Source organism: Poecilia reticulata, linkage group LG6 (genome assembly GCF_000633615.1).
Source record: "Poecilia reticulata strain Guanapo linkage group LG6, Guppy_female_1.0+MT, whole genome shotgun sequence".
Taxonomy (NCBI): domain Eukaryota; kingdom Metazoa; phylum Chordata; class Actinopteri; order Cyprinodontiformes; family Poeciliidae; genus Poecilia; species Poecilia reticulata.
Genome location: NC_024336.1, coordinates 15,025,192 through 15,034,924, shown reverse-complemented (window position 1 = coordinate 15,034,924; position 9,733 = coordinate 15,025,192). Strand labels below are relative to the sequence as shown.

General features: G+C 39.7%; 1 protein-coding gene across 1 annotated transcript in view; it reads left to right on the top strand.

The window, feature by feature from the left end:
- sspn (sarcospan (Kras oncogene-associated gene)) overlaps positions 1 to 7,782 on the top strand; it is a 9,127-nt gene extending 1,345 nt beyond the window's left edge. The window contains exons 2-3 of the mRNA XM_008411469.2: positions 1,536 to 1,622; positions 5,895 to 7,782. Of these exons, the coding sequence (XP_008409691.1) occupies positions 1,536 to 1,622; positions 5,895 to 6,254 (447 nt within the window). The 3' untranslated portion in view covers positions 6,255 to 7,782. The remainder of the gene's footprint in view (positions 1 to 1,535; positions 1,623 to 5,894) is intronic.
- Positions 7,783 to 9,733: the final 1,951 nt, after the last annotated feature.

Genomic DNA, 9,733 nt, shown 5'->3' with positions numbered 1-9,733 from the left:
GTGTGTGTGTGTGTGTGTGTGTGTGTGTGTGTGTGTGTGTGTGTGTGTGTGTGTGTGTGTGTGTGTGTGTGTGTGTGTGTGTGTGAATAGCACAAGAGGGACATGGAAGGAAAACAACACACAATTTTCAAAAATTGTTTGTGCATAAAAATGAGAAAACCTGAAAAGTGTTCCATGTATCTTGTGTTCAGCTCCCTTCACTCAGATACCACTAAATAAATTGCAACCAAAGGCCTTGAAAAGCTACCTAAGAGCTTTGTCAAAGGACATCAGTGAACACACAGCATCAAAGATAAAGCTGTGGAGAAGCCTGAAGCAGTTAGGTTATAAAACAATAGCTCAAACTTTGAACATAGCTCAGCTCAGCTCAGTCCATCATGAGTAAATTAATCAGAGATGCAACCAGGAGGTCAAAGGTAGCTCTGAAGGAGCTGCACATAGCCACAACTCAGGTAAAAGAATCTGAGAGGGTTTTCTTCAGTTTATACTGGGTAGCTGTTCAAAGTCGATGGGAAGATAATGTAAAAGACTTGAGACTGGGTTGAAGGTTCACCTTCCAGTAGAACAGCCATTCGCATACAGCTAGAGTTGCAATGCCATGATCTAGATATAGATGTGTTACAATGACCAGTCAATGGTCAATGTCCAAGCTTAAATCCACTTGAAAATATATGAGAAAAAATTTATATTCAGTTTCTCCTTCTTCAGCTGGGAGAGTTGAGACTCATCTTGGAAAGTAACCCAAACTCAAGCCAAAAATCTTCCAAGTTTTTCTTTTTGCATTTCAACCTTACTGCTGGTGTCTTCTGCAGTAGGATTTTTTTTTTAAGTTATGTTATGGTGCTGCTTTGTTTGGATTTATTATATATGATCCCATGAAACACATCAAAGTCTGCAGATGTACTGTGACGAAATGTGAAAAAGTTTAAAGTGTTTTAACAGATACAGTTTACATAAGGCCTCAGGTCACACAAACATGTTTTTCCCATTTGGTCCTGTAATTCAGCCTATCACAGATGCCATCGGCTCTGGAAAACATCCCTCGACACCAACATCCCGAGTTAGATCCTCACGAGATTCAGCCGAGTGAAAAACATTGAGGTCATCAAGAACTTTCCAGAGTATCCTGGGTGCTTAAGAACCTGGGAAAAACATTCAAATAAGATGCTGCACGTTGGTCACAAGACTCCAATTGCGCTTAGGAGATAGAGTGTGAGTCTGTATGCATGTGTGTGTGTGCGTGTGTGTGTGTGCGTGTGTGTCTCAGAGAGAGGAGAGGAGAAAAGCAAAGTAATGAAATCAGAGAGCTGGTTACTGCTGAATCATACAATATTTAGAGACAAATAAGACCAAATTTTTGTTTTTTTTTCTGCGCCTACAGTGCAATATATAATGGCAAGTAAAGTAACATATTAAAGGCTGTGACATTGTCGAAATGGGTTAACCACTCCTATTTTATTGCTCCAAAGCAAGTATTTTCTTGATGTTTTCTGAATCTGATTAATAGATTTTAAATAATGTCCTTATCGTTTCAGCTTTGCTTGGTTTCTATTGTTGGGTTCTTCCTCTACTGCATCACCTACCAGCCAGACGAGAGATCTTCTACACAGTTTATTGTTAAGGTGAGTTTTCAGTCCACCTATAAGAATTTCAGTAAAATTTGCACAAAAAAAAGGAGCAGCTCTGGTGGATGTCAAATTCAGAAAAAAAGGGTCCAATCAGGTGTTTTCTTTGTTATTTTAGGCGGCTGATCTGTGCAGAGAACTTTTTTTTTTTTTTTTACCCGCTCACACAGGCTGCTAGAGAGAAAAGATTGTAACTGCATTCCTGTATGAAAGTGCTCCACATGGATTCCTATGAGTAGAGGAGCACTTTGGTTAATTCGACTTGATTGTACAGCTTAATTAGCCACGCAATGCATGCAGCTGGAATTTCTAAGCAATTAAAATCAGTCCACTGCTGTTTTTCCAAAGAAGTGGGATCGCTTTAATTTTTCTGTGTCTGTCGGTGTCCCTGGTGTACAACATGCTGAAATATGTAAATACTGCAAGGATGTAAAGATGATGCAAAGCTCTTCAGCACAAATGTACAAATTTGGTCTTAATCACTCAAAGCGTGAGGATCAAACCTAATTTGCATTCTTTATACATGTTGTAAAGCAGAGAGTGGCATGCAGAAAGGTCCCGCAATGAGAGATCTACCTGTCAGGATCCAGACAAACAAAATACTTCTGCAGGACATGAATGTGTCTTGTCGCTATTTATTGTTCAGAACCAATGTTGTACCCTCAACAAAACGTTCCACTGGTAATCATGTGAACACCAGAGCAGCTTTCTCCGGCCTTTGAAACAAATGTGCTGTAATTTATTGATGCTGTTTACTCCGGCAGCTTCATCATCTCCATTCTTGCTTAAGAATTTATAGCTTTTCAAGCAGCTTGCTTATTCACTTCAGTTGTTCTTGGCAGAGGTCAAACATGCAGAAATGAGTCGATCCAACAAAGAACTCAGTGTGCACCGTCCCCGTTTTCTGGTTTCAGTTCATGTTTGTTTGATGAAGTTACACACAGAGCTTGTTGACGCACTGTTTAAATGCACTTAATGCATGCACTGCCTCGCAAAAGTATCCATAGCCTCCTTTCACGTTTTTTCAGATTGCAAACAAAAACTACAACATATTAACAGGATTTAGTGTGATAGAAAGACATGAAGAAATGCATCATTGAAAAGCGGGGAGAAATAGTGTCTGTATTTAAATACTTTGACAAATGAGAACCTGATAAGACCAGCTTACCTGTCTAACGAGAAGAAAAGCATCTACACAGCATGATAGTGTCTCTTCCGTGTTTAATAGTGTTAATGGCCTTTGGTAGCTTGATAGAGTATCATGTATGTGTGATGGTAGTGCTAGTTTTCCACACAGGATTTCACATGCAGGTCATAAAAGCTGAATTGTAGTGTCACCTGACCTCTTCCACATGTTTTCAGTGTTGCCTGCGTGGCAAACTGCAAATTATCATTACTGCTTTAAAAAATGTGCTTTCTTCTCCCACAGTGTTATCCATAACCTATCTGCTGTGTTCATTCTGATGCAGTTTTGTTTTCTAATGTTCTTTAGCAAACCTCTGGGATTTTTAGAGAACATCTGGATTCATACTAAGATTAATGGCCTCCCTTTATTCTCATTTTAGACAGGTTAGACTGAACAGGCACACCACACTTTTCAAATTTTCAAGGCATGGCATTTTCTGTTAGAAATGTTAGAAATCCATCCCTTATTTTATTTCCCCTCCACTTTACAGTCGTAAGTAACTTCCCGTCTGTCTGTCTAATAAACTGGATAAAGTTTAAGGGATGTGAACGCTTATTCACACAGAGTCACATTCATGCAGCTTGTCCACTCAAACCTGTATGTGCTATTGGAAAATTAACATAAACACTTTCACAAACAAAATCTTTATTCATCACTTGCATAATACCCGAACAGAGGCTGAAACGTGCTGGGGAGTGAGGGCTCCTGTTATATAAGTGACGGATTAAGACGAAAGGTTTAGTGTTATTGAGATCGAGCAAAGCCTCCGTCACATTTTACAGATGTATTTTTAGACAATCTCTGCAGGTCAGAATACTGACACGGGACATCCATTAACGGTGGCTGGCGTTGTGTCGCGACTCCTCTGTGCTAAAAGCTGGGCTGAGGGTCAGACCTCGCCCTGCAGTATTGTGGGTAATCTCTTTGAGCTGAATTTTTCAGCAGGCGCTGAGCCAGAATCTGTTTCTAAGCCACGGTTTTGGCACTCTGGGGTGATCATGAGACAACAAGCTTGAGCAAAAGGCAGATTATATGCGCACCATATAAAACCACACTGGTTCAGGTTGCTTTATTTCTAATCCTGAAACAATCAAACATAAAAAAACAACAACACCAAACTGAACACAATGCACATGTCAATAACAAGCTACCCGGAATATTACGAGAAAATATGTTAGTCAAAAAGATGTTTATAGTATTTGAAACAAATATAGCTGTTAAAATTGATGAATTATGATCAGGGCATCACCATTTGTAAAACCTGCTGCAGTTTCACTCATTCACAGCAGCACAAAGCTTGTTTGTTGTACCATCCTTAACTTGGAGACTAGAAAAATATCCTTGGAATGAGGAGAGTTGACACTCTGCCTGCAAAAGAGCCATTTTGCAAAATGAACCCAGCAGTCATTATACTTGACTAATATGCATAATTATGTTGTAGTTGTAAAAAGAAAAAAAAAAGAGGAGAGAGAAAATTGCTCTAAAAAGTGTAACAGTTTTGAACAAGACAATAGCTGACAGTGCTACCGAAAGTTTCCACTGATGGTACTCCCTATGGAAAGCCAAAATTAATGTAGTAGCAACAAAGCCACCAACTTGTACTTAAATACATAAAGTGAATGTTTAATTTACCCAGAGGAGGAAATATTAAAGGCAAAATGTAAAAAAAAAAAATTCAAAAATTATGAAACAATACTCTGGCTGCATTCAGATAGACGTCATTTCTGCTTCAGTTCTGACCGGCATGTTTCACAGACATGCCGGTCTGTGAAAACAAGCTGATGCTTGTTTCTCCTGGTAATTGTGTAATTTTTCATTTTTTTACTTTATCATAGTGAGCAATGCAGTCGTCTTTTATGTTTGAATGTTCTCCACATAATCTGTTTTACTCATGAGAGTTTAACAGCACTGCAGCTCTTAAAATGTTATTCCCGGGATGTCGGCTGTCATGTCACTCAAGCCCATCCACAGGCGATTTTCCCACTTGAACCTACATATATATTATATCTAAAAGCTACTTCCAACTGATTCTACAGATGCGGTGAATGGAAACGAGTTGAAATAGTGATATAGTGTCATACTGCAGCTGCCGTTAAACTCTGTCTCCCTTTATTGGCCCAGACACAGAGAAACAAACAGCGGGAATTAATTCTTGTGGCTAAATACAAATGGAAATTGATTTAGAGAGAATGTTTATGCTTCTTTAATGTCATCCTGGAAATCTGCAGATGGGTTGTACTAATACAGGACACATGTTGTATAAAGTAAGAACTGTTTTTTTACTTGATTAACTTTGTCATTCTCAATGGTCTGGCTGTTCACTCCCTGCCTGAATAATATGTCCCAATGGAGGCATAAACTCTGTTGTACCTTCATCCCTCAGGTTTGGTGTTTTAATCCTCTGTTTAAAGGGTTTCCTATACACTGTTAGGTTAAAAGAAATCAGCCCTCCCTGTTTGCTTCTACAGATTTCTCCCACCTTTCCTGCATAAATGATGTTTGTAACAGTATGGGCTTGCTGGGCTATGTTTTTTTTTCTGTCACCAATAAGCAAACACATCCTCATTAGACACATTCCCATTAAACGGTCATTTGTGACCTTCTGCGATTGTAGTGAGAGATACACAGTGCTGTAATTGGCGCTAACATATTATCCATATATGGTAGTGTTTTTCCTGTTTTAGTCTGTGACAGCAGCGACATGCGAGGTTTTATTTCTTAGGTTTTCAGACTTTACAACATGACATTTTACCCGTTAATGTACAGTAAATGGATGCTGTATACAGAAGAGGTTCTCGCTCTGAAAACCATTTAACTGTGTGATTTAAGGAATTTCTTTCTTTCAGAGAAAAATGACCAAACCATCAATCTACAGGAAAAGACCAAACTGATTCAATAAAAACATGACCAAACCCTGTCATTAATGTTTAATTAATGGAGGACTTGCTTCACAAGCTGCTTCACAATTGGCTGCAAAGTTTATATGATCAAACATTTCAGTCCCAAACTCTTCGTACGACCACAGCCACTTCTTTGGGTGACACTGTTTTTCTCACAGTATTTCTATGCTCCCCCCCATCCAGCTCCTGTACTTTCTCCTGTGCACCACTGGCCTGGTCATCTCACTGCTGGTCGTGGCGTTTGCTGGACATCACCACGCTCAGGCCAGCAGCTTCATCTGCCAGCAGGAAGGAGACGACTGCGTGTGTGTGCTGGATCAGAGTGACCCGATAGCCCGCACCTTTGACTACAAGGGGGCTAGCGACTGCGAGACGATAACTGGCACGCTCATCTTTTACTTCCTGCTCCAGATCCTGCTGAACCTTGCCCAGGCTCTGGTCTGTGTCGCTGGGGCCTTCATCATGTGGAAGGATCGCTACCAGGTCTTCTTCGCAGGGACACAGATCAGATCTCCCTCCACCCAGCAGTGGCAGAAAGTTTAACGTGTTGGGCGCTCAGTCAGAGTCCAGTGGAGGTCATATTCTTCTCCCATGTGACTTAGCGCTCAGGGACTTTTGGGTGTGTGCCTTCATGTGTTTTCTCTTCCTGTCAATTGCAGACAGGTGACAAATTACAGGAAAAAAGTACAGTTTGAGATACTTTTTTAACAACGATCAGGAACTTTCAACTTTTCACTGAGATACATGGTAGATAAGAAATGAACAAGTCTGCTGACGTGCTACTCCTCTTCAACAGTGTGCTGGTGAAGTGTTGCATCTGCTTCTGTTCGGCAGCTTAAAAGTAACAAAACCAGGCGGTTTTTATACAGCCACCGTACAGTGCTGCTACAAAGTCCATCAACATCGAGCTGTTTCCTTCGTATTTCCAGGAAACCGGGGATGCAATGTGACCTCAGCTGATTGAAGCTGCATGATTCACTGAGTTTCAGTGTTGTTTGCAATCAGTACTCCCCCAGCACAACCGGACGTTAACAGAAGTTGTGATGGAAAATAAGATGAGATGACAAACAGAAAGGCCAAATTAAAACGCATGGAATATTTGACCAATCAGAAAGTATCTACCCAAAAAGGTCAGGGTAGTCTGTAGAGAAAACTTCCTCCTTAGCAGGGCTGGGTTCTCCTTTTTGATTCCTGGAAAAAGTCTCTGCTGGAAAGATCACAGCTTCCACAAAGCAAATTATTTTATTTAATCCTTTCTTATCTCAATAATTGAGATAACTGATTTAAACGTAAGTTAAACAAAAAAAAAGCCTTTATAAATATGACTCGTATCATGTTCACCCGATCAATTGGTTCCCTCTCTTTACTTAAACGGGGGGGAGGGATTCGTTCTGGAAGACGTGTCTCTCTTTTTGTCAGAGCTTTACATCAGCATCAGTTTTGTTCTGAGCCTTCATCAGACTCTCTCAATGTAATATCTTCCTTTAATTTGTCATCCTTCTGTAGTTGCAAATATTGTGGTGATTTTATAATTATAGCGTTTTGCACACAACTTTGTACTCGCAGTTTCCAAGTGTTGCCAAATGAAGATTCTATGCCCCCAAAAAGAAAACAACAATTTTGTTTTTTTCTAAAATCTTTGACATAAGTTTCGCTTTGTTTCAAAGTAGCAGCAAATGTGTACACAACATTCGCTGTTATGTACACAAACTGCAATCCCAGACACATCACCACAATCAGTATTTGTTTTGTAGCTCAAAGCGCCGGCATTGTGCAGGATTTCTTTGGTTTCCCTGCAAATGGGGTTTACTGATCAGGACTGGCTGCTTCAGTGTCCCTTTGATCTGCGCTCAAGTTTTTATTTGCATAACTAACGCAGGTGACACCATGAGTTGTGTTCTCAGTTTAGGGTTTGCAAAAGTTGCATAAAGTTTTTGCATTATGTTTTAAGGAACAGTTTTGACATAATAAAATGGTTGTGGTCGTGGTATTAACATAACATGGACTCAGGTTTCCTGACTCCTTCTGCATTGAAGCCTTCAGTGGTAAACAAGTACAGAACAATGAAAAAGTATCTGTTCCCTTCTGTTGTCTTTTAAGCATACAAACATTTTCAGATCATCAACCTTTAGTCTAATCAGACTGAGATTATCTGATTAAATAGAAAATATAGAACCTATTTTATAAATGATAATTCTATTATTAAAGGAAGAAGCTACCCAAACCAACCTGGCCTAAATCCTAGACCTAATAACTAAACAGAATCAATTTGATGGCTGCCAACAATGCTTGCAATAACTGGTAAGGAGTGAAGAAATTTTACCCTCTTTAAAGTCTTACTGCAGCATCTCAGTTGAGCTAAGCTTAGACTTTGACATTGCCAGTCTAAAACATGCATTCTATTCATTTTTGTGAGCAGTTCAGTGGTGGACTTGTTGGTTTGCTTTGTATTCTTGTCGTCGTCTATAATCTAGGTGTTCAAGAGCTTAAGGTCACGAATTGGTGGCTGAATATTCTCCTTCGGGATCGGCTGCTGGAGAGCAGAATTTATGGTCCCATCAATTAGAACAAGTAGTCCAGGTTCAGAATAAAACATGCTTGAGTGGAGGTATGTTGGGGGGTTTTCTGAGTTGCTGAGCGCCTTCCACAATGTTCCCCTTTTGTCCAGTCAGTCCAAAGAACATTTTTTTGAAAACGTTTTGTAGATAATCAAAACTTTTTGTTTGTTTGGCAAATGTGAGACAAGCCTTTGTGATGTTATTAGTCAAAAGTGGTTTTAACTTTGGTACTCATCCAGTTAAATAATGATTTAACACGGGGGTCATTTAGAGCCAGGTCAGTTTGGATAGCGTGTTTCCACTAATAATAAAAGCATCATTTGAGAACTGTTTTTTCTATTCACTTAGGTTATTGTTGTGTAATTAAAAAGAAAACAAATTTCGATTATTTCAAAACAAATCAAAAACCAAAAGGAGGGCAAATTCCTGCATGTACTTCTCTCACTTTGCATGGTTTGTGGCAATAAAAGCTTATCATGTCTCCAGCAACACAATCTGGACAGACAACCCTTTATGAGACTGGAAGCAGAGCCAAACAGAGCTCTCTAACTTGCGAAGGTGGATGCCAAGCCAGTAGCCAGTGTGACTCAGTCCGCCTGTAGGAGGCAAACTGCTGCAGCCACAGAGGGAGGGGGGGCGGCGCACGTTGGGGGGAGGAAAGGGAGACTCAGACAGGCAGCTGGAGTGACGTAACTTCACAAGTTTCCTTTCTTTTAATTCTTCTATGTTCATTTACGCAGGGCGATTCAAAAGAAAATATATTAGCTGACATTTGTTATATCTCTGAGAAACAGCAGAGTCCATACATGCAGGGCTTTGAATGGTAAACGTCATGCTGCTTTTCTTTTGTAGCTAATCTGATGAAGCATGCAGCACCGAAACCCGTGGGATGTTTCATGTCTTTCCAGGGAAAATAGAAAATAACTTTCTAAATGGGAGAATCTGTTGGCAGGACAACCATTAGTTGTGGGCTCCACAAATCTCGTCTTAATACAAGAGTGACAAGAAGAAAGTCATTGTTCTAGCAAAGCCATTAGAGGTCAATTTTAAATGGTGCAATTAAGCTATGAAGGGGTCGCAGGTCAGATGAAACCAAAACTGAACTTTTGGACTAAATGGGACATTTTCAGTTACATCAGTTTAAACAGTGGTTGAAAGTTCAGCATTCCTAAACACAGGAGTGGAATGTTGTTAGAGTTTACAGAATAAAAACACACTGGGTTGTTCTTATATTTAAAAATAAAAACGTAAGTACAACATTTGGCTTTCTAGGAATGTGTTAAACTGCGATAACGCACATAATGAACATGTAAAACGAGACCAACTCGTTTTACATGTCCATTAGAATTAAATGCATATCTAATGATGAAACAAACATGATTTCAACCTATTCACAGCAAGGATAATTTCCTGGTGATTTTAATTATTACGCATTTTTACAGCGTGAGCTCAGGCTGCCCCATA